Raw genomic sequence first — 26,060 nt, forward strand, 5'->3', positions numbered from 1 at the left:
GTAGTGCTGACATGGGGATCAAAGGCAGAAGCAGGGAGGCCAGTCAGAAGGCAATCACAAAGCCCAGGTGAGACGGCTGTAGCTCAGAGCAGGGCTGGGGCAGCAGGGTGAAGAGACGTGATCAGATTTGGGAGTTCTTTTTTGAAGAAAGAACTTAGTAGAATTGCTAGTAAAGAGAGATGTAAAAGGGAGAGGTCAAGGATGACTGCATTGTTTTTGGGCTAAGCAAGCGGAAAGATGTAGTTAACCATTTTCTGAGATGGTGAAGCCTGAGAGAAGAGCATGCTTGGAGAACAAGCTCAGAAGCTTGGTTTTGGAGCCATTAAGTTTGAGATACTATTAAATTCCCAAGTGGAAATGTCATATAGGCAATTGGTTTAATAAGCCTGGAGAGCAGAATAGAGGTATTGGCTGAAGAAATAAATTTGAGAGTTAGTATATAGCTGGTATTTGAAGCCATGGAACTGAATTTGATCACCAAGGAAAGGACTGAGATAGAAAATGTCCGAGAACTGAGTCCTGGGGTGTTCTAAATTTGGGAGATAAGGAGTATTCAGCAAAAGAGACAAAGAAGGAAGATCATGCAAGTTTAGAACTGTCCTAACTGCCTGGGGAAATTAACTGGCGACCACTGATCTGTTCTCCATTCCTATAGTGTCCCTTTTCCAGAATGTCGCGTACATGGAATCAACTAGTAAGTAGTCTTTTGAGTCTGACTTCTTTCACTAAGCATAATGCATTTGAGATCATCCATACTATTCCGTATATCAATAGTTGTTCCTTTTAATTGCTGAATAGTATTTCTTTATGCAGATCTACCACAGTTCATTTACTCAAAACCAGTTGATGGACATTTGGTTTGTTTCCAGCCTTTAGAGATTATGAATAAGTCTGCCATAAATATTTGTATATGGTTTTTGTGTGAAAACAATTTTTATTTATCTTGGGGAAAATATTTATGAGTAGGACTGCTGGGTCATAGGTTAAGTAAGTGCTTAACTTTATAAGACATTGTCAACTGTTTTCAAAAGTTTCAAAAGAATGAAAATCTTTAAATTTTGATGAAGTCCAATTTATCAATTTTTTTATGGATTAAATGTTTTTGGCATCACATCTAAGAACTCTTTGCCTAATCCAAGGTAAAAAAATTTTTTCTCCTTTGCTTTTTTCTAAAAGCTTTATAGTTTTACTTAGGTTTATGACCTGTGTTGAATTAATTTTGTATAAGGTGTGAGGTATAGGTTGAGATTTAGTTTTTAGCATATGGATGTCCAATTGTTCTAATACCAGATGCTGAAAGGCTATCCTTTCTCTGCTGGATTACCTTTACATGTGGTCAAAAATCAGTTGACTGTACTTGTATGGGTCTATTTCTACACATTCTCTTTTGTTCCGTTCATCTACGTATCTGTGCTTTTGTCAATACCAGACTGTCTTGATAGGTCTTCAAATCAGGTAATGTAAGACCTATGACTTTGTTCTTCTTTTTCCTTATAAATTTTAGAATCAGCTCATCAACATACTCAAAAAAATCCTGCTTATATTTCCATTGTAATTGTTTTGAAATACAGATCAATTTGGGGACAATTGACAGATTCATATTTAATAAGTCTAACATTGTCAACAAGCTTCCTGCCATCGTTTTCACAGCTGCATTCTAATGTTTAAAGATCTTTATTATAGGCCAGCCCGTGGCCGAGTGGTTAAGTTCGCGTGCTCTGCTTTGGGGGCCCAGGGTTTCTCCAGTTCAAATCCTGGGCACGGACATGGCACTGCTCATCAAGCTGAGGTGGCATCCTACATGCCACAACTAGAAGGACCCACAACTAAAAATGCACAACTATGTACCAAGAGGCTTTGGAGAGAAAGAAGAAAAATAAAATCTTTAAAAAAAGAAGGCCTTTATTAAAGTGAAGCCTAGAATTTATTTATACTTTTTAAGGGAATTTAGTAATTAGGCATTTAAATCCACACTGAGTTTCTGGAAGGCAGAGACTGTATTCTGCTTATTTGTGAATAACAGTGTACAGAAGATTCAAAGTAAAGAATAGGACCTCAATAAAGGCTTGTGGATTAATTATTTAAATATGAGACTTTTAAACAATTCTGATATCCTCAGACATAATGAAAGACTGGGCATATGGAATTTCCATGATGCCAGAGGAAGAAGCAACCAAAAAAGAACCTTTCTAAAAAGAGCTGTAGTGATGGTCTCTGATGCAAGTAGGAGTAACAGGACAGAAGAAACTATTCTCACACTTTTCACCCATCACAAGACTTAGATTCCCAACATGTCAAGGCAAATTATTTTATAGGTGAGACTCATACAGTGACACATTGTACCTAACTTCTTGCATGTCAATATACACTTACACAAAAATTTGATCCAAAAATGAGAAACTTCTGCTGGAACTGGTTAGGTTTGTTTGTTTTGTCATTTATAAAAACTGCATTTTTAATTTAATTTGGTCTCCATAGTGGATTTCTTTTGAGGATTTGACTTTAGGAGAAAATTAATTACATGATGATGTATTTCGCTAAAACCCCCATATTTTGGATGGTTGTTGAATAATACCATAGCAATCATCATCAACCAATTTTCACATGGCTGTAGGTCAAAGATAGGTATAAAGGATATGTCACGTCCTTTCTGATACACAGATGGTACCAAATTATTTTACCAATTATGTGACCAAGGTAGCCAAAGCCATCATTATTTTCTCTCTGCCATTGTTTGGTTTGATGTGCTTCAAATAAATGATTTTGATGTGAAAAACTAGAGTGCTCAGATTTTTAATCTTTTAAAACCCTTTGTTTCCTTCATTTTAATAAGGCTCTATCAGCAACAAAAGCAAAAATAAACAAATGGGACTATATCAAACTAAAAAACTTCTGCACAGCAAAGGAAACCATCCCAACCTATGGAATGGGAGAAGATATTTGCAAATTGTATATCTGATAAGGGATTAATATCCAAAATACATAAAGAACTCATACAACTCAATAGCAAAATAACTCCAAACAATCTGATCAAAAAGTGGGCAGAGAACCTGAATAGACATTTCTCCAAAGATATACAGATAACCAACAGGTAATGAAAGATGCTCAACATCACTAATCATGAGGGAAATGCAAATCAAAACCACAATGAGCTATCACCTCACACCTGTTAGAATGGCTATTACCAAAAAGACAAGAAATAATAAGCGTTGGCAAGGATGTGGAGAAAAGGGAACCTTTGTGTACTGTTGGTGAGAATGTAAATTGGTGCAGCTACTATGGAAAACAGTATGGAGTTTCCTGAAAAAAATTAAAAATAGAACTACCACATGATCCAGCATTCCACTTCTGGTATTTATTTGAAGGAAACGAAAACACTAACTCAAAAATATATCTGTATTCCCATGTTCACTGAAGCATTATTTACAATAGCCAAGACATGGCTATTGATGGATGAATAGATAAAGAAGATACATACAAAATGGAATATAATTCAGCCCATAAAAAACAAAGGAAATCCTGCCATTTGGGCCAACATGGATGGACCTTGAGGGCATTATGCTAAATGAAACAAGTCAGAGAGAGACAAATATTGTACGATCTCATTTATATGTGGAATCTAAAAAAAAGAATTCATAGAACTGAGTGGCAGTTGCCAGAGGTGGGGGATGGGGGTGGGTGAGAGTAGTCAAAAGGTACAAATTTCCAGTCATAAAATTAAAAAAAAAAAAGCTTTATTTATACATTGATTGACACAGTGAAACACATCTGGGAAATCTCATCACCATTAACATGGATCAATTAATTGTTCATCTAGAATCATTTAGGAATTGTCCATCTGTGTATCTACAGGTAGTGCCTTTCTATATGACTACCAACTAGTGTCTAGACAAAAATGATAACTTTATTAATCCACTGTCGATTAAATGGGCGTTTTAAATTATTTTTCCAAGTATAGTGGTAGATTTGCAGATTATTTTATTCTCTTTTGTTTTGTTTTTTTTTTGAGGAAGATTAGCCCTGAGCAACATTTGTGCCCATCTTCCTCTATTTTCTATGTGGGACTCCTGCCACAGCACGGCTTGACAGGTGGTGCATAGGCCCGGGCCTGGGATCCAAACTGGTGAACCCCGGGGCCGCCAAAGAGGAGCACGCGAACCTAACTGCTGCGCCACTGGACTGACGCCTATTTTCTTCTCTTTTCAGGCTCCCTTTGGACCCAGAAGAGACATTTGTCAGGCAATTGGCTGGGGCTGGTGGTGCACGCTATGATTAAGGAAGCTAGCAGAGATAAATGAGCCAAACTGGGATGAAAACTATGACCTCATCGACAAAGAGTTCCAGCTAACCAGCACAAAGATAATAAATACATACTTTTTGGAGCTTTGCTTTCTCTCTTTTGCACAAGAGTTTTCTGTACAGTCACTGAAGTATGAAGACATTTTATTCTCTCTACACTCCCAGCAGAACTCTTTGTGCCCGGGATAGCACATTCCATCCTCTGTGTACTATCACCAGTAAACAATGAAATGACCATCGTAGAGCCTAAGTACTCACTGCCTCATAGGAGGAATTTATGAGAGGCTTTGGATGAAAGTCACAGAGTATAGTGGTAGTATTGTACTATTGTGCAGGATATTATTACACCAAAGAGTATGAGGCATACATACTTGACTGAGAGTCTTTTGTGGGCCAAAATCATGTCCTGAAAACAGACATGGCATTTTAGATAATGTAAATTTATGGAGATTGTAGATTTTTCTCCTAGAAAATGAATACATCTTTTATACAATTTCCCGGATAAAGGATAATAACGAAACTGGGAAAGCTAAGTTTTAAAATATTCATTATTTTTACGCAACATCAAGTTGTTTTCAGAGTTGGTGAATCTGTCTTTAAAAATTATTTCTATTTCAAATGAATCATTTGGTGACCAAGCTCACATAAAAGGTGCGGGAACACAGAAAAAGAAGGGGAAAGAGGATGTGAATTGATAATTTATCAAAATGTGATGTGTCAGACTTTAGGTTGCAAAGAACAGAAGTTCATTCAGTCTTAAGGAAAAAGGGGGTTAATTGTAAGGACGTGCGTGGTTTAAAGTTGTTAAGCCATTTCATAACCAAGATAATTCTAGGACTGGTTACACCAGTGTCCACGTGGTCTTTCCTTCTCACTCTCTCCTGGTGTCTCTCTTCCTTCAGCTTCACCCTTTCAGGTAGGGCACCCATGACTGGATGGCTTACTTCATCAGTGTGGACTCTATCTAGTGAGTAGATTCTGACTCAGGTGCCCATCCCTGACAAAAGCACTTAACTTCTCTTAAGAGGCAGTAGGAGGCAGTGTAAACTCTGTGTCATACCAGTTAGTATAGGCCCCACATTTTTAAAAACAAAAAAGAGCCTTCTATAAAAATCAAAGTTGTATATACCCAAAGTTTACTACAATGGAAAAAATGTACCCATATACTGAATACAAAAAAGGACTATGTGAAATAAAAACTGTTCTTCAAAGTGGTGAGATTATAATTGGCTTTTTTTTTTCTTACTCAGTTTTCGCCAATGTTGTTGTTCTAGGGCTTTGACTACGAAAGTTTGAAAAATACTTAGAACAATGAATATAATTTAACAATGCCCAGATGGTTTTTTAAACTGATTATCTCCAGTTTGTTTACCTTTCAAATCATTTTAAACTCAAGCAGCACAGTCAGATTAAATTTAGGAAATGTGTAAAAGATGTGTTTAATTAACGTTCTAATTCAAGATGAGTCAACAGTCATTCCAGCCTCATCATGTACGGGGGAGAATTCATTACTTGGAAATGTTCTACAGACTTTAAAAAATAAAACCCCAGATATATTTGTGTCTTCTCATGAGAGCTTTTCAAATATTTTCCCATCCGTCTACATAGCTGTAGTCATGTTCCTGTTAACCTTATTGTAAAATAGATCGAAATATAAAAAGCAGACTGAAACATCAGGAAAATGCAGCTGTGAGGGTGAGGAGGTGGGGTAAGCTTAATGTATTTAGAGCACGTGGGGACATTACATCAAGTACGACATACACCCAACCTTTTTGACCAATTTTAACTGACACGAGTTTAAAATTAAAAATAACTGTAGAAATCTCCTAAGAATTTAAAAATATCAAATCAGTCGGTTAAAGAGAGCTTTTGCTTTAATATTGTGATGCTTAATTGATTTTTTCAGATCCCAAATGAAAGATCAATATTAGCTTTCATAGCCAGCAGATACATTTCTGTGTTTAGGATGATGGATCAGGTGGAATCTATAGTTACCAGAGCGCCCAATTACAATGATTGCTCAGCAATTTAACAATCACCATCTATGTTTCTAGTAAAAGTCTCAGGTAAGTTATAAAAACTCAGTTCCTTAATCATGTTGTAAGTATGCTGGACTGTACTCAAGAATTCTGATTAATATTTCTAATTGATTTGCAAAAGTAAGTAATGTTCTTACCAAGTTTAAGCATCAAGCAGAAACTGTATTTGTCTGCCACCTGGGGGATTCAGGGAAACATTGCAAGTGGCAAAATTCATCGTAATAAAATATTACAATATGCGTGTTAATAGCACTATATCTGTCGGGGCCAGTCTGGTGGCGCAGCAGTTAAGTTCGCACGTTCCACTTCAGCGGGCCGGGGTTTGCCAGTCCAGATCCCAGGTGCAGACATGGCACCACTTGTCAAGCCATGCTGTGGTAGGCATCCCACATATAAAGTAGAGGAAGATGGACACAGATGTTAGCTCAGGACCAGTCTTCCTCAGCAAAAAGAGGAAGATTGGTGGCAAATGTTAGCTCAGGGCTAATCTTCCTCAAAAAAAATTAAAAAATAAATAAAAATACATAAAAAAGAGTACTATATTTGTCTTTATGAATGATGTGCACTGATACATATATTTACATAATTGTGTCCAACGAGGGAGTGGCAAAATCAAGAAACCTGTATTCTGGACGCCAAGTGATGAAAATGTTTCAGAAGGGAGGGGTTGGCTTAATCAAATATTGCTGGTGGATCAAACACAATGAAGAGGACTAAAGACTGACCACTGTGTTTGGCAACTGGGAGGTCACAGGCGAACAGGACAAGAGCTGTTTCTGGATGCTCGATGTTTTTATCGTCATTATGAGCGTGTCTTTGCATTTATGACATTTTCTAATGCAGCACGGGTGGAGCACAGGGAATTATTCATTTTTGAAAGCTGTTCTTCCACGTGGCCACCTTACTGTACTGTATTACTGTAACTAACGGTTTGTCAGTTGATTTACTTATATTTTTTAGGTATAAAATCATATTGTTTTGAAAATATTGACAGATTTGTCTTGCTTTCCAACATTTATCCTGCATTTGGCATCAGCTAGGACATCCAGTGCACTGTGAAGCAGCAGAAATGAAGGCCATTACTGTAATTGAAAACGATTTGTTGTAGATTTCTGGGAAATATTCCTTATCAAGTAGAGAATTTTCCTTCTATTCCTAGTTTGTTAGAGATTCTCCTTTTCTTAAACCATAAATGAGTGTGGAATTATCAAATAATTTTTAACAAATACCAGATGATAATGATTTTTTAAAAATTGTTAATATGACAATATATTCATTAATAGATATCCTAATGTTAATCAATATTTATGGATACATCTAACTATCCTGTATTTTACATTTTCTTTTAAGCTTGGTGCTGTTTTTGATTTGCCAATTTTGATTTTGGATTCTTACAATTTTGTTCATAAGTAAAATTGGCCTTAGGATTTGTTATGAAGTGCCAACCTTGTACAATTTTGGTATCAGAATTATTTTCAACTCTAAAATCATGTTGGGAGTTAATGAAAGGAATGAACTAAATAAATTCTAAAAATGTTAAATAACAATTGTAACACAGGACAAATTCCAAAACTCTAGTTGATGATTTACACATTTCAAGTGATAGTTAAAACAAAATTTTGACTGCTTTTTAATTCACTCAAAAGTACTCTATCAGAGAGTAGATATAATCTGGTAGAAGAGATAAAATATAAATGCAAATATCACACAAGGCAGTCCCTGAGGATGCTATAAGGAGTTTAGAGGTGGAGATTATTTATGGCTTGGTCAATTTGGTAAGGTATCAGGTAAGAACATCTGGCAGAGGGCAAATATGTGCAACTTATATCATAGACGGCTAATCTCCCTTCTGTATAAAGAGCACCTAGAAACTGAGAGGAAAGGAACTAACAACCAATAGCATAATGGGCAAATGCCAGGAATAGAGACCTCATAGGACAATACAAATGGTCTTTAATGTATTAAAATTTTCTCAACTTCACTTATAATAAAAGAAATGCAAAACAAAACTTTACTGTGGTAACACTTCTCACTTCTCAGATCGGCAAAAATCCAAAAGTTTGACAACATATTCTGTGCAGCAGGACTGCGGGGGAAATGAGCGCTGTGACATTGGGGATGAGAGTGGAAAACGGGATAAGCTAACAAAATCATAAATATCTAATGTCTGTCAAAATGACAAATGTCTTTACCCTTTGGCTCAACTATCCCACTTCTTAGAATCTATGCTGAAGACACCTCCACAAATAGAAACTATATATGCACATTGTTAATCATTGGGGCATTATTTCTAGTAGCAAAAGATTGGAACAACCTACCTGTCTATCAACAGGGGATGAGTGGAGCAAAGGATGGTACATCCATACACTGGAGTCCTATGCACACAACCAAGCTCACCGGTCCATTTTAAAGATTTTATTTTTCCTTTTTCTCCCCAAAGCCCTCTGGTACATAGTTGTGTATTTTTAGTTGTGGGTCCTTCCAGTTGTGCATGTGGGATGTCGCCTCAGCATGGCTTGATGAGCGGTGCCATGGCTGCGCCCAGGATCTGAACCGACAAAAGCCTGGGCTGCCAAAGTGGAGCGCATGAACTTAACCACTCAGCCACCGGCCAGCCCCTGACTGGCCCTTTTAAATCCATAACCAGAAACCTCAGCGGGACCCTACAGATTGCCAGGCAATCTTATTATCTGTCTCTAGTCAACTCACCCACACACCCCTCCATATTGTCTTTTCATACCTTCTCCTCTCTCCTCAAACTCCCAAGTCCTCACTCCCAAACTTCTTCTCAGCTGGTGATCTTGATTCCTAGGAGAAAATGGAGGCGATCACAAGGGAGCTTCCAAAGACTCTTCTCACACCAGCATGTCCCTGCATCTGCACTCACACCCTCTACTCTTCGTCTGTTGAATTATTTATGGTTCTACCTCAGGCCAGTCCCTCCTCTGTAGGCATGACATTCAAACTCCTTCGCCTAGCTTACTCCAGAACCTCTCCCTTTTATCTCTTACATTTTACTTGCTACTGTATCATTCCAGTTAGAAGATAAATAAATTCTGGAGATGTAATGTATACCATGATGACTATAGGTAACATAACTGTATTGTATATTTGAAAGACACTAAGAGAGTAGATCTTAAAAGTTCTCATCACAAGAAAAGAATTGTAACTTATGTGTGCTGATGAATAACTAGACTTATCGTGGTGATCATTTTACAATATATACATATATCAAATCATTATGTTGTACACCTAAAACTAACAAATGTTATATGTCAGAAAAAAAGGGTCTGGAAGAAATATGCTTTGGCTAGGCTATAAAAGAAGGGGAAGTGGTTGCTAATGGAGTGGCAGAGAGGATGAAGAAAATAAGGCAGCGGGGCCGGCCTGGTGGGGAGCAGTTAAGTTTCCATGTTCCGCTTCGGCGGCCCGGGGTTCACCAGTTCAGATCCCAAGTGCGGACATGGCACCGCTTGTCCAGCATTGCTGTGGCAGTTGTCCCACATATAAAGTAGAGGAAGATGGGCATGGCTGTTAGCTCAGGGCAGGTCTTCTTCAGCAAAAGAGGACTGGTGGCAGATGTTAGCTCAGAGCTAATCTTCCCTCCCGCCCAAAAAAAAGAAAAAGGAAGAAAATAAGGTGGACAGAAGCAGAGTCTATAGGGGAGTCAGCCTAATGAGACTGCTGACAAAGTAATTTAAAAAGGAAATTCTTATGGGCTCTTGTCCTTCACAAGGCAGAATGTACCAACAAAACAAGATACAGAGATTGAGCTTTTTGTCCCCCACAATGAGTTCTGGCTACTTACTAAAAGCTATCTGTACAAAACAAAGAAACATTTCTCTTGACTCACTGTCCTAACAACTACTGTCTCCGTCTCCTTTTTCTTGCTTCATTTTGCAGGAAAATCCCTTCAAAGACTTGCTCTCTAATTCCTCTCCTCCCAATCTTTCTTAAACCCACTCCGTCAGGTACTTGCCCCCAGAACTCCTTCAAAACTGTTGTGGTCAAGGTCACCAATAACCTCCACATTGCTAAATCCAATGGTCAATTCTCAACCTTCATCCTACTTGAATTAGCTGCTATACTGACACAGTCGATCAATTCTTTTTCCCTGACAAACTTTCTTCACGTAGCTTCTAGGACAACACATTCTGTTACTTGTAGTTTACTGAAACACACTGAATTTATGAAAGTCTGTGAATTCCAAAATGATATCCAAAAAAGAAAAATTCAGGAAAAATTCATTTGTCACCATTTGAAACACATATTATTAATTCATCTCCTTACTTAAAATTGGATAACTAAAGGAGAAAAATTAAGCATTTAACCTGCTTTCTAATAAACTAAATAGTCCCACTTCATTAGAGAAAACTCTTCAAAAGAATGTTAGTAATTAAATGTAAAAGCAATTATATAATTAGAAAACGATAATAAAGAACTTCTAATTAAATTAGAAACTTAAAGATTATCAGTTTGTATAAGAAACGTGAATAACTGATGAAGAACTTAACATGTTTCTGGTTATAAAGAACATCATACAGATTACTTTCTAGTGGCAAGATGAAAATAATATAACAGTACAAATGTTGGAATCAGACTATGTCCACCATAATCCAATATTAAGTTTTATCTTACTTAATGGACTTTAACCACACCTTTCCAGGAAACTCATGGGAGGACATCATGGGGAAACAATGAGACAAATCCATAAAGTGGAACATGCTAAAACACCACTGGCTTATTCTCTTCAACAAATCAGTGTTAAGAATAAAGGAACCATCCTAGATTAAAACAGACATAAAGAACAGAAAAACCAATCACAATGTGTGGTTCTGGATTGACTCCTGATTTAAGCAAACTAGGTGTGAACAAAATTTTGGAACAATTAGAAAAATTTGAATATGTGCTGGATGAAAGATGATGTTAAGGAATTATTAATCTAACTAGATGTGGTAGTGTTACATTGGGTAGGTAGGAAAATGTTCTTAATTTTTAAAAGATGCAGGGACATCTCATCAAGACGGTGGCATAGGCAGACTCTGAACTCATCTCCTCCCACAAACACAACCAGGTTACAACTATTCTTGTAAAAATTACCCTGGAGAGAAAACTGAAAACTGGATAAAAAGAACCCCCACAACAAGGGACAGTCCTGACTGAGGTGGAAGAGGCAGAAATTCCTCCTGGTGAGAAAAAAGCCACCTTTGCGAGCCACGGAACTTCACAGCCAGACAGACGGGAGCCACCCTAAGGTACGCAACCCTCCCTGGAAAAGTGGGGACCTTAGTGGGGGCACATTACTGCTATAAGCATCCTTCAGACTCAGCACAACAGAGACGAGTGTCCTACTCTCTGGCTTTGATGGCTATTGACTTCAGTGGGGAATACCCCCAGAAAAGCTATCAGAAAAAGCAAAAAAAACCCTGTTCTTAAAGAACCCATGCACAAATTCACACATCTCTGAGAACAACCCAAAATCACCAAGAAGAAAGCTGCGCAGTCCTTTGGTGAAAGGGAACTCACCCAATAGGCTCTGGGTGCATCTCAGTGAGAGGTGAGGCCTCTCCAGACACTGAGACACTGGTGGTGGACAATGTCGTGACCTAGTACAGGCGTGCTGACACAGACACTGGCAGATGCCATTGAAATTCTTCCCCTGGCCCATTAGCCCAGGGATCTGCCACACCCACTAGAGTGTAGATTTAATACAGTTCAGCCAGGGCAGGCAGCTGCCCTAGGGACCAGCCCCCACCCAAGAGCAAGCCCCCAGGCAACCTGTCAGCCTGCATAGACTGGGTACCATGATACTCTACCGGCAGGCAACTGTGTCTGCTTCTGTGGGGCAGAGCCTATGTGAGGACCAGGTGAACTGTGGGGGGCATTGGTGGAGAGGTGGGGGCCTCTGCAGTGGGGTGTCAGGGTATGCTCCAGGGAAGTGTGCATGGACAAGGGCTGTGTTGACTGTGTGTGTGGACCTGTGGAGGGGTGGGGCTTATCAGTGGCAGAAGACCTGTGCTTCACAAACAGCCACAAGGAGGATCAGCCCCACCTTCCAAAGCCTGAAACAATTGGGTGCTTCCCTGCCTGGGGCCAGCCCCACTCAACTACAACTCTGAGAGAGCTGCTAACAGCCTTGCAGGCCTGAGGCCTACAGCAACTGTAAGCCCCTGGGCCTAGCAATCAGCTACACCAGGTACCTACTCAATTAACAGGAAAACTGCAACAGGAGTGTGCTATTAAACCTTGTAGCCAATGGTGCTGAGGCTCCCCAAACCCGATTTAAAAATGCCTTGCCAGGGAAGGGAAGACTAGACTCCCTGAGTACCTGCATTAAGCGCAACCCTGCCACAGCAGAAAGACAAAGTAGCCCACACAGGGGTCACTCTTGGATCATTTGGACTGGTGACAAGAGGGAAGCACACAGCTGGGCCTCAAAAGACATCTCTTACATAAGGCCACTTCTCAAAGAACAGAAGACATAGCCAACTCACCTAATACGTAGATGTAAGCACAGAGAAAGAGGCATAATGGGGAGACAAAGGAACATGTTCCAAGCAAGAGAACAGGACAAAACCCCAGAAAAAGAACTAAATGAAACAGAAATAAGCAATCTATTGAACAAAAAGTTCAAGCAAAAATTCATAAGGATGCTCACTGATACTGGGAGAAGACTGGATGAACACAGTGAAAACATCAACAAAGAACTGGAAAGTGTAAAAAAGAACCAATCAGAAATGAAGAATACAACACTAGAAATGAAAAATTCACTAGAGGGACTCAATATCACAGTAGATGATACAGAAGAACAGATCAGCAAGCTGGAAGAAAAACTAGAGGAAATTACCCACACTGAACAGATAAAAGAAAAAGAATTAGACAGAATGAGAACAGTCTAAGGGAACTCTGGGTCAATATCAAGCTCACTAACATTCGTATTACAGGAGTCCCAGAAGGAGAAGAGAGAGACAAAGGGGCAGAGAATCTATTTGAAGAAATAATAGCTGAAAACTTTCCTAACCTAAGGAAGGAAACAGCCATTCAGGTACAGGAAGCTCAGAGAGCTCCAAACAAGACAAACCAAAAGAGGCCCACACCAAGACACATTATAATTAAAATGTCCAAAATTAAGATAGAGAGAATCCTAAAAGCAGCAAGAGAAAGGCAACAAGTGACATACAAATGAAAGCCCATAAGGCTATTGGCAGACTTCTCAGCCAAAACCCTACAGACTAGAAGGGAGTGGCATGACATATTTAAAGTGCTGAAAGGAAAAAACCTACAGCCAAGAATGCTCTATCCATCAAGGTTGTCATTCAGAATAGGAGAGATAAAGATCTTCCCAGACAAGCAACAATTAAAGGAGTTTATCATCAAGAAACCAGTTCTACAAGAAATGCTGAACAGACTTATTTAAGTGGGAAAGAGAAGACCACAAATAGGGATAAGAAAATTATATACATATATAAAAAAAACATGCAATAAAATCACTGGTAAAGGCAAAACTATAATAGAAGTAGCAGATCAACCACCCATGAAGATAATACGAAGGTTAAAAGACAAAATTACTAAAATTACCTATTTCGGTGATAAGAGGGTAATGGATAGACACATACAAAATAAGAGGTTAGATGATATGATTTCAAAAACATAAAATGTGGGAGGAGGGGAGTAAAAGAGTAGAGCTTTTAGAAACAAGTTAAGCTAAAGAGACTATCGACTCAATATAGATTCCTATATACATAGAATGTTATGTAGGAATCTTGTGGTAATCACAAACCAGAAACCTATAAGTAAAAAGATAAGAGGAAAAAAATCAAACATATTACTAACAAAAGCCATCAAATACAAGGGAAGAGAGCAAGAGAAGAAGAAAGGAACAGAGAAGAACTACTAAAACACCCAGCAAAAAAAGTAACAAAATGGCAATAAATACCTATTTATCAATAGCTACTTTAAATGTCAATGGACTAAATGCTCCAATCAAAAGGCATAGCATAGTCGAATGGATAAAAAAAACAAGACCCATATATATGCTGCATATAAAAGACACACTCCAGACCTAAAGACACTCACAAACTGGAAGTGAAGGGATGGAAGAAGATACTCCATGCAATAGCAAAGAAAAGGAATCTGGGGTACAATACTTACATTTGACAAAACAGACTAAAGCAAAAACTGTAACAAGAGACAAAGAACGGCACTACACAATGATAAAGGGAACAATCCAACAAGAGGACATAACACTTGTAAATATCTATGCACCCAACATAGGAGCACCGAAATATATAAAGCAATTATTAATAGACATAAGAAGAAAAATAGACAGGACAGTAATACAATAATAGTAGGGGACTTTAACACTCCACTTACACCAATGGATGGATCATTCAAACAGAAGATCAATAAGGAAACAGTGGCCTTAAATGACACATTGGGCCAGATGGACTTAGATATATACAATACATTCCATCAAAAAACCACAGAACAGGGCTGGCCTGGTGGCGCAGCAGTTAAGTGTGCAAGTTCCATTTCAGAAGCCCGGGGTTTGCCGGTTCGTACCCCGGGTGCAGACATGGCACCGCTTGGCAAGCCATGCTGTGGCAGGCATCCCACATATAAAGTAGAGGAAGATGGGCACAGATGTTAGCTCAGGGCCAGTCTTCCTCAGCAAAAAGAGGAGGATTGACAGCAGATGTTAGCTCAGTGCTAATCTTCATCAAAAAAAAAAAAAAAGAAAAGAGAGAAAAGAAAAGAACAGAAAAGAAAAAAAACCTGCAGAACACATTCTTTTCAAATGCACATGGACCATTCTCCAGGACTGATCACATGTTAGGCCACAAAACAAGTCTCAATAAATTTAAGAAGAGAGAAATAATACCAAGCATCTTTTCTGACCACAACAGTATGAAACTAGAAATCAACTACAGGAAGAAAACCAGAGAAGCCACAAAAATGTGGAGATTAAACAAAATGAACAATGACTGGGCCAATGAAGAAATCAAAGGAGAAATAAAAAAATACATGGAGACAAATGAAAATGAAAATACAACATGGCAAAATCTATGGGAAACAGCAAAAGTGGTTCTAAGAGGGAAATTTATAGTTATTCAGGCCTACCTCACAAACAAGAAAAATCACAAATAAACAATCTAACAGTGCACTTAAAGGAACTGGAAAAAGAACAACAAATGAAGCCCCAAATCAGCAAAAGAAAGGACATAATAAAAATCAGAGCAGAAATAAACAAAATAGAGACTAAAAAAAATAGAAAAAATTAATGAAACCAAGAGCTGGTTCTTTGAAAAGTTAAACAAAATTGACAAACCTTTAGCTGGACTCACCAAGAAAAAAAGAGAGAAGGCTCAAATAAACAAAATCAGAAATGAAAGAGGAGAAATTACAACGGACACCTCAGAAATACAAAAGATTATAAGAGAATACTATGAAAGGCTATATGCCAATAAATTGGATAATCTATAAGAAATGGATAAATTCTTAGAATCATAAAACCTTCCAAAATTGGATCAAGAAGAAGCAGAGAATTTGAATAGATCAGTCACCAGTAAGGAGATTGAAACAGTAATCAAAAACCTCCCCCAAAATAAAAGTCCAGGTCCAGATGGCTTCCTTGGTGAATTCTACCAAACAGTCAAAGAAGATTTAATACCTATCCTTCTGAAACTGTGTCAAAAAATTGAAGAGGAGGGGAAACTTCTTAATTCATTCTATGAGGCCAACATTACCCTGACACCAAAACCAGACAAGGACAAAACAAAAAAAGGAAATTATAGGCCAATATCACTGATGAATATCAATGCAAAAATCCTCAACAAAATACTAGCAAATCAACTATAACAGTACATTAAAAAGATCATACACCATGAACAAGTGAGTTTCATTCCAGGGATCCAGGGATGGTTCAACATCCACAAATCTATCAACGTGATACATCACATTAACAAAATGAAGAATAAAAATCACACGATTATCTCAATAGATGCAGAGAAAGCACTGGACAAGATACAGCATCCATTTATGATAAAAAATCTAAATAAAATAGGTATAGAAGGAAAATACCTCAACATAATAAAGGCCATATATGACAAACCCACAGCAAATATCATTCTCAATGGAGAAAAACTGAAAGATATCCCTCTAAGAACAGGAACCAGACAAGGATGCCCACTGTCACCACTCTTATTTAACATAGTATTGGAAGGCCCAGCCAGAGCAATCAGGCAAGAAAAAGAAATAAAAGGGATCCACACTGGAAAGGAAGAAGTAAAACCGTCATTATTTGCAAATGACATGATTTTATATTTAGAAAACCCTAAAGAATCCACTAAAAAACTTTGAGAAATAATAAATGAATACAGTCAAGTCGCAGGATACAAAATCAACACACAAAAATTAGCTGTGTTTCTACACACTAACAACAAAGTAGCAGAAAGAGAAATTAAGAATATAACCCCATTTACAATGGAAAAAAAGACTAAAATATCTAGGAATAAACTGAACCAAAGAGGTGAAAGATCTGTACACCGAAAACTATAAACCATTGCTGAAAGAAACTGAAGAAGACACAAAGAAATGGAAAGATATTCTGTGCTCTTGGATTGGAAAAATTAACATCATTAAAATGTCCATACTTCCTAAAGCAATCTATAGATTCAATGCAATCCCTATGAAAGTTCCAATAACATCTTTCACAGAAATAGAACAAAGAATCTTAAAATGTATATGGAACAACAAAAGACCCTGAATAGCCAAAGGATTCCTGAGGAAAAAGAAGAAAGCTGGCGGTATCACACTCCCTGATTTCAATTATACTACAAAGCTATAGTAACTAAAGCAGCATGGTACCGGCACAAAAACAGACACACAGATCAATGGAACAGAATCGAGATCCCAGAAATAAACCTACACATATACGGATAGCTAATTTTTGACAGGGAGCCAAGAGCATACAATGGAGACAGGAGAGTCTCTTCAATAAATGGTGTTGGGAAAACTGGACAGCCACATGCAAAAGAATGAAAGTAGACCATTATCTTACAGTAAAAATCAACTCAAAATGGATTAAAGACTTGAATGCAAGATCTGAAACCATGAAACTTCTAGAAGAAAACATAGCCAGTATGCTCTTTGACATAGGTCTTAGCAGCACATTTTCAAGTACCATGTCTGACTGGGCAATGGAAACAAAAGAAAAACTAAATGGGACTACATGAAACTAAAACCTTCTGCACAGCAAAGGAAACCATCAACAAAATGAAAAGACAACCTAACAATTGAGGGAAGATACTTGCAAGCCATATATCTGATAAGGGGTTAATATTCAAAATATACAAAGAACTTATACGTCTCAAGAAGAAAAAACCCAACAAACCAATTAAAACATGGGCAAAAGATCTGAACAGAGATTTCTCCAAAGAAGATATACAGATGGCCAACAGGCATGTAAAAGATGTTCAACATCATTAACTATTAGGGAAATGCAAGTCAAAACCACAATAAGATATCACCTCATTCCCGTCAGAATGGCTATAATTAACAAGACAAGAAACAACAAATGTTGGAGAGGATGTGGAGAGAAGCGAACCCTCGTACACTGCTGGTGGGAGTGCAAACTGGTGCAGCCACTATGGAAAACAGTATGGAGTTTCCTCAGAAAATTAAGAACAGATCTACCATATGACCCAGCTATTCCACTGCTGGGTATTTATCCAAAGAACTTGAAAACACGAATGCATAAAGGTACATGCACCCTTATGTTCATCAGAGCATTATTCATAATAGCCAAGACTTGGAAGCAACCTAGGTGCCCTCCAAGGGACGAATGGACAAAGAAGTTGTGATATATATACACAATGGAATACTACTCAGCCATAAGAAATGATGAAATCCAGCCATTTGTGACAACATGGATGGACCTTGAGGGTATTAGGCTGAGTGAAAAAAGTCAGAGGGAGAAAGTCAAATACCATATGATCTCACTCATAAGTAGAAGATAAAAACAATGACAAACAAACACATAGCAGCAGAGATTGGATTGGTGGTTACCAGAGGGGAAGGGGGAAGTGGGGAGGGCGAAAGAGGTGATTAGGCACAAATGTGTGGAGATGGATGGTAATTAGTCTTTGGGTGGTGAACGTGATGTGATCTACACAGAATTTGAAATATATTACGATGTACGCCTGAAAGTTATAAAACGTTATAATCCAATGTTACTGCAATAAAAAATAAAATAAAATATGCAAAACATAGCATTCAGGGGCAAAACGTCATACTGTCATTAATTTATTTTAAACTCCTCTTTCATTAAAAATTACTTTCTGAAAATAAAACTTGCATTTGGAAGAAGATAAAATTGGACTCATACTGGCTGTTATACACCAGCATAAACTCTAAATGGATCACAGAACCAAATGTAGTTGCCTACATTTGCCCATTGGGACATACTTATATAAACAATTATTATTATTATTGTTAGATTGGCACCTGAGCTAACATCTGCTGCCAATCTTCTTCCTTTTTTTCCTCTTTCTTCTTCTCCCCAATGCCCCCAAGTACATAGTTGTATATTCTAGTTGTACGTCCTTCCGGCTCTGCCATGTGGGACGCCACATCAGCATGGCTTGATGAGTGCTGGGTAGGTCCGTGCCCAGGATCTGAACTGGCGAAACCCTGGAGAAAGTCAACCACTCAGCCATGGGGCCAGCCCCTAAAAAAATTATTTCTTGTTTATATGAAATTCAAATTTAACTGATTGTGCTGTATTTTTATTTGTCAATGCTGACAACTCTACAAGGAAAAAAGAAAACCATTGAAATAGTTCTAAAATCACGGATGAATTTATTACCTGGGAATGGAGAAAGCCCTTCTATCTTGGTCTCAAGATCCAGAGCGATAAAAGATTGATAAATTTACTACATAACAATTACAAAACATTTTTTTCACATGACACAAAAAATACCAACCTCTTCCCCCGCCCCAAAACACATAAGCACAATTTAAAGATAAATGAGAAATAGGGATGAAATATTTGCAACCTATATAACACCTGAAGAGTTAATCTCTATAATACCGAGTACTCTTGAAAATCAAGACAATGAAGATGAAAAATAAATAGAAAAATGGGCAAAAAGACATGGACAGTTCAGAGTAAAAGACAATGACCCTAACATCTATGAAAAGGTCATAGTTTCACTTGTACTAAAAGAAATGTGAATAAAACTATACTGAGATACCACTACTTACCTATCAGACTGGCAAAAACCCAAGTTTGACAATACACTGCTGAAGAAGCTGTGGGAAAAAGAAATGCACTGATTTTGGGGTGTAAAATGGCACAATTCCCACGGAAGGAAGTTTGGTAAGATCTAATAAAATACATGTCTATTTACCCTTTGATTCAGCAATCCCACTTTTAGGAACGTATCCTGAGGATATATATCCGTAAATATAAAACAACATATGCACAAGATCATTTGTTGAAGCAGTATTTGTATAGCAAAGAATTGGAAACAACACAGATATCCATCAACAGGGTTGTGTAAGCTGTGGTACATCCATACAGTGAAGTACTATGCAAATGTTAAAAAAAAGATTGAAGAAAATCTTTATTTTCATCATTTCACTCCCTACTTTATTGGTGGGGAGTGACATCCACAATATACTAAGTGAAAAAAGTGCACAATAGTGTACCTTTTATGAAAGAAATAAGGTGAAATATATGCATTGCTTATTCTTGCAAAAAAGAAACCCTAGAAAGATTAAACTGGAAACTAATAAAAATGGTTCCCTAAAGAGGATGGGAACGAGGTTAGGCAGGCGGAGGGGGTAGAGATTGAAGTGAAACTTGCCTGAGGATAACTTTTTATACAGTTTTGATTTTTGAGCAAATAATGGGGTTTTTATATTTAAAAATAAAGTACATCTAAAAAAGCAAACATTAAAATTGAAAACAAATGGAAAATTGAACTCAACTATATGTCAAATTGCTCATGTAAACTAAGAGATAAGAACTATTTAATTGACTTTTTTGTACAAGGCCTTCTGACTGAACATCCTTAATATAACATAAGCTAAGGACAAAAAGAACTTTAAAGAAATCTTAAACCTCACTTGGCAAATGTATTGTTATTGATATTGTAGTATTGGTATTCTAATTTAGAAACTTTTAAATATATTTTGTATTAACCAAGATTTTCAGTCTAAGAGAAAAGAGATGCAAATGTAAAATCAATAAAGAAAAAAATGCTAAATTTGAATTGGAAATCAATATATGAACTCATAATTTAAAAAATGTATTTCCTGTCTCTGAACACTGAACAGGCCTAGAAGCAGTGACATCCAGTAGAAAAGACAACATGTATTGCCCACATCTTGGTTCTAATTACTATTCCCAAACTGAAGGAACCAGGATATCTGAGACTGAATCCAAGCGTGTGACAAGGAATGTACAGGTCTGTGACAGGGAAAGGACGTAAGTGGGTCTGGGACATCCTGTGCCAATAGGCCAGGAAGTTGTCCAAGACTAACGGCATCATGTCAAAAAGACATAGGTTCCCCTCATCCCGTATGAAGGGACTCATACTGGCCCCAAAAGAATGACGATTACAATTGATTGAAACAACTTAATTCTGAAAAAACTCATAAATCCATAATGATACTCAAAAAGAGAAAGCCAGAAAAAAAATTCATTTTTCACTACTTGAAGCTTAATATTAACGCTTGAAGTTTAATATTAAACTCTCTACTGTGAAAACTGGTCATTAAAGAGAAAAAATTAAGCATTTAACCTGGTTTTTAAAGGTTAATGGGGAACAGTTCTTTTTCACAGAAGAGCTTTCTGTTGATGCAGAAGGAATAATAGAATTACAAAATTATTATTTAATCACTAAGTATCTCGTTATTTCAGGAAAGATTCATCAATAGATGACCAAACGATGGTGAAAATTTGCTGGGGAGCAGGAAATTGACACGGTGCTCAAGTCTTACTCTGCGACTACTTGTTAACTACAAAAAGTGAAATGTCCCTAATGAGAGATCCGATGGTCTCCACCTTAAACAAGTGATCACACTTAGCGTCAAATTAGGAGTTCGATGTTTCTCCCGATGTGGTACAAAATAAAGGACATAGCTCTATCAATGACATATTCTGGCCAAAATGTTTAACCTGAATCTAAGCACTCCCTAAGCACACTTTGGATGTATCCAGAATACAGAACATTCCTCGACACAACTGGCTAGCTCTCTTAAAAAATTCATAAAGAATAAAAAGATGAGTGGAGAATAAGAGACTGAAGAGATATCACAACAGAATGCAATGCTTGAAACTGGACTGGATTCTGACTTGTAAAGACCTCCTCTAAAGACAATCTTGGGATACCTGGGAAAATTCAAATGTGGACCGAATAGTAAATATTAGGAAATTATGATGATAATGGTACTGTAGATACGAAGAATGTCATTTTGAGAAAACACAAACTGATTTCTTTTGGGATGAAGTGTCATGATGTCTGCAATTTACTTTCAAATTATTTTGCAAAAATACAAACTATATCAATACACACATACATACGAAGCAAACATGCGAAAATGTTAGTCACTAGATCAAGGTGCTGGGTATACAGCACAGTTATCTACTGTATTACTCTCAATTTTTTTTTGAGGAAGATCAACACTGAGCTAACATCTGCTGCCCATCCTCCTTTCTGCTAAGGAAGACTGGCCCTGAGCTAACACCCTGCCCATCTTCCTCTATTTCACATGTGGGATTCCGCCACAGCATGGCTTGCCAGGCGGTACCACCTGCGACCCATGATCTAAACCCACGAGCCCTGGGCCCCCCTCCTAAGCGGAACCGCTGAGCCACCAGGCCGGCCCCTATTCTTTGAATTTTTATCTCTGAAGATTTTTTTCATTAAAAATATTGGGAAAAAATGGCCTGTGAATCAAACTTTGAAGAATAGAATATGAAAACTATTCTTAAAGACTGTTCTTACATTAGTTCATCATAGGCAAACTCAAACAGGTAAAAAACTAAAACATGTTACAATCTAGAAATTACTTTTAATGTTCGAGGTACTGTGTGTATACTATACATACACTGCACATCCTACTTAATGCACACTATTTTGGGTTCTGTTTTTTCACTTGACACCGTCATGGATGTTTTTTCCGTCAGTAATGACGTTAGCACCAGTTGCCGACTGCACATTACATCGTAGAGAGACAGCTAGTCCTCCAGGGTTGGAGGGCGCGGTGAACACGTGTTAACACACACCTGCCCTGCGCCTGACCGCCCGGGGAATTCACGCTGCCGACGGGCGGAGAGGACCACCGAGCAGAGGCGCGGGCGGGTCCGCGGGGGGCGCGGCGGGCAGGCGGGGGCGCCGCCGGAACGAAGACCTGGGGAGCCGTTCCTGCTCTGTCTGCAGCCGCGCCGGCCGCTGTCCCAGCGCCTTTCCCGCGTACCTCACTGCGGCCGCAGGCGCTACGGAAGCGAGGCTCGGAGCCCGTCACACGCCCGAGGCCACCGCCCGCGAGGGAAGCCCCGCTCCCGCGGGCCGCCTCCGCCGCGCAGGCGCGCTTCCGCGTGGGCGCGTCTGCCCTCCCGGCCCACGCGGCGTCGAAGGCGTCCGCGGAGGCCGCGCCAGACTCGGCGGGTTCCTCATCTCCCACACACGGGCGTCGTTCGCGCAGCGCTGCTCCCTAGCGGGCCATCTGCCTGAGCCGAACCGACGGGTGGCCACGGGAGCAGCGGACTCAGGCTCCGCCGCCAGACGATGAAGCCCCAGAAGGCGCGCGGGCCTCCGGGCGGAACAGCTTCGTCCTCCCGCCGGCGGCAGCCAGCTCAGCGACAGCCTCTTCCGCCCAGGGCCGTGACGTGCGCGCTCGCCTCGGGCCCGCCCCGGGGAGCTCTCTGCTTCTGCGCGGCCGAGTAACTGGCGAGGTGCACTCGGCTCCGCCCACTGCCCCGGAAGTGAATGTAGAAGCCACACCTCCCTCTTCGGCCGGCAGGGGCGCAGCCATTTTAATTCATATCTGAGTGGGCGGTGGCGATTCGTGTTGGCGGTCTGGCTCCGCTGGGCAGGGCTAACTTTACTGGTTTAGGAGTGGGTTTTAGTTTAAATTTTCTTTTCTAGCTTCGCATCGCGGGCCAGGTCGCACGTTTTAATCAGCTGAGGCCATGTCAGGAGACGGAGCCACGGAGCAGGTGAGGAAGGAGAGTGGTGGGGCCTCGTGGCGACCTCTTCCCTCCGTCTCCCTTGGTCCGAGGACTGCAGCCGTGTTCGCCTGAGGAAGGAGTCAGGGGTCTCGAGAACCGCAGGCCCGCGTGCACAGGGGCCGTGGGAGTGGGGAACAAGATCTGACCAGGGTTTAAAGTTCTCTCTGGACTTCTCTGGCTTAGGCGCCAGTAGGAACAAATACTTGGTTTAGACAATAGCCGGGGAGCGCTTCCCGTTTAGGTTCGTGGCGCTGCTCCGGTGCGACGCCTGCCTTTGATACCGTTTTGATGTTAGGGTGGGTAGGAATTCATTATTTTAACGTGGACTCGCTGTTTTCGGAAAACTTGACAGTGTTCCCTCTCCAGTATGTGCGGTACTCAGAAGTAGGTTACTAGTTGGAAAACTAATCTGCGATGCAACTCATTTGGAGAAATAGATTGTCAGAGCGAAGGAAGGAGGCTGGAAGTATAGCATGGTTATGCTGGGATTTGGGAATTTTGTGGCTTTCTCCCGCTTCCTTCTTTCTCTCTCTTATATCCACCTTTCATTTTCTGTTTTCCAGCGATGCACATATTGCAGAATTTGATAAATCGGAAATGAGAAGTCTGTTTTGGCCACTGTAGATAAAAGCATCTTTTTTAATATTGGGTGTAAGCGACATTTAAGTATTTTAAAATTCAGATTTTTAGATAAACGATTTGTTTCCTTTGCTCTTTATTCAGAATTTTGTAGGATAGTATTTACCTTTTAGTTTGAAAGAGGAAGCTGATATGTTAAAAGGTATCATTCAGTTTGTTTTTCGATTTAAGTCGTGGTATGTTTAGGTAAATAGTTTTTAAAATGGAGGTCTGCAAGACTGCAGAGTCTCAGTTTCTTGAAATTTCCCGTTGCCGTAGCAACGAAATACACTAAGGTTTTCGTTTTTCAAGTCCCCGGCTTGTAACGTGGAGGCTGGTCTTGGAGGTTGACAGAGATGAGGCAAAACGAGCGTTCCTATTGAGTAGTCTGGGTGACTAAATTTCATCATGTCTGTAGAGTTTGGCTGAACTAGATTTTGTGTTTGCTCGTCGTTTGATTTCAGTTCTGAAATCCTCGCAGTGTTTACGTTTTACATGCCCTTAGGATAGTCAAAAATGCAAAATCTTAAAATTATTATATCAAATCTGTTTATGTATACATACCCTTTTTCTTTTTCTGGGCTCTTATTTTGTCATCTGAAAATCGAAGAGGAGTAATGTACTGAGGTTTCATTGAAAGTTTCTGCAATTCTTTGTTAATTCTTAAATTTAAATTGTAAAGACACTGAAATGTTGCCACGACCTTGAATATTTCAGAATTGTGGCATTTTAAACGAGAGAGCAGGTAGTGAAAACTTTCAGAGCTAAAAGTTTTACAGTGCAAAATTTAGAGAAAAGTTGAAAGAAAAGTGCAATGACACCTACAGTACAATTCTTCACTTACAATCAACAGTTGTTAAACGTTTTGCTATATTTGCTTTCTCCATACATATGTATGTGAAACTAAGTTGACACATATTTCAGTATTCTCTTATATACAGACGTTAATTCCGTTATGTATAACCGTAATACCATTTTCCCACTTAAGAAAATTAATAGCAGTCCTGTATCATTTCTAAAATCCAGTCCGTATTCAAATTTCCCTGATTGTCCCAAGAATGTGATTCATACAGTTTTGCATTTTTTAAAATCAGAATCTAATCTAGGTTTACATTGCATCATTTGATTGTCTCATGAATAGTTGCTCCAGATTTTTCTCCCCTAGGGTAGTGTCTGTTTGAAGAATCCAGGACAGTTTTCCTGTTGAACTTATTTTCTGGGTTCATTTGATTTGTGTATGTGTGGTGTCATTTAACTTGTCCCTTCGTCTTCTGTATTTCCTGAAAACTTTATGGTTATGTGTAAGCTCAGAGCTTTGATAATACTTGGCTTAAATATTTTTGGATAGAATACTTTGTAACATTGCATCCAAAGGCACTTCATGCTAGGTTGTTCCACTTTTTGTGATGGTTAAGTTTGATCACTTGATGAGGGTGATCACTGTGGATCTCTTCATTGTAAAGAATTATTTCCCCTTTTGCAGTTGGTAATCTGTGGATTGACAGTGTATTCCTCTATAACCTTTCGCCTAGTTATTTATCATCAATTGGTAATCCTTTAATAAATCAGTTATTACATTGGAGGTGACAAATGGTGGTTTTAAAAAAATTCTGTTATTCTGTCTCTATTTACTGGCTCATGTTTTTCTGTGAAGAAGAAATTTCCTGGTTTTTTTCCCTTTTCTTTCTCCTTTTTAAAGATTATTACTGTGGACTCATGAGTTTCTTGTATTTTAGTTTAAAATCAGCTATAGCTGTTTTTCTTTTGATGCTCAGCGTATCCCAGCCTTTACAGTGGCTCCTGGATCTTTTTTCTGTCAGTCTAAAAACACATTTTTTGACGTCTGATTGCCAGCAGAGTCATCT

General features: G+C 38.9%; 1 protein-coding gene and 1 long non-coding RNA gene across 3 annotated transcripts in view; one reads left to right on the forward strand and one right to left on the reverse strand.

Annotated features, from left to right (window-relative positions):
* LOC102147327 (uncharacterized) overlaps positions 1 to 23,220 on the reverse strand; it is a 76,396-nt gene extending 53,176 nt beyond the window's left edge. Inside the window, exons 1-3 of one of the 2 annotated variants that reach the window (XR_288103.4) lie at positions 22,633 to 23,210; positions 19,602 to 19,649; positions 9,079 to 9,146 (exon numbers count right to left, since the gene is read on the reverse strand). This is a non-coding gene — a long non-coding RNA (uncharacterized lncRNA). Of the gene's footprint in view, positions 1 to 9,078; positions 9,147 to 19,601; positions 19,650 to 22,632 lie in introns of both variants that reach the window. The other variant, XR_011423801.1, reaches the window with a different exon arrangement.
* A 13-nt stretch (positions 23,221 to 23,233) lies between these two features.
* CSTF3 (cleavage stimulation factor subunit 3) overlaps positions 23,234 to 26,060 on the forward strand; it is a 67,869-nt gene continuing 65,042 nt past the window's right edge. The window contains exon 1 of the mRNA XM_023653836.2: positions 23,234 to 23,565. Coding sequence (XP_023509604.1) covers positions 23,539 to 23,565 — 27 coding nt within the window. The 5' untranslated portion in view covers positions 23,234 to 23,538. The remainder of the gene's footprint in view (positions 23,566 to 26,060) is intronic.

Source organism: Equus caballus, chromosome 12 (assembly GCF_041296265.1).
Source record: "Equus caballus isolate H_3958 breed thoroughbred chromosome 12, TB-T2T, whole genome shotgun sequence".
Taxonomy (NCBI): Eukaryota; Metazoa; Chordata; class Mammalia; order Perissodactyla; family Equidae; genus Equus; species Equus caballus.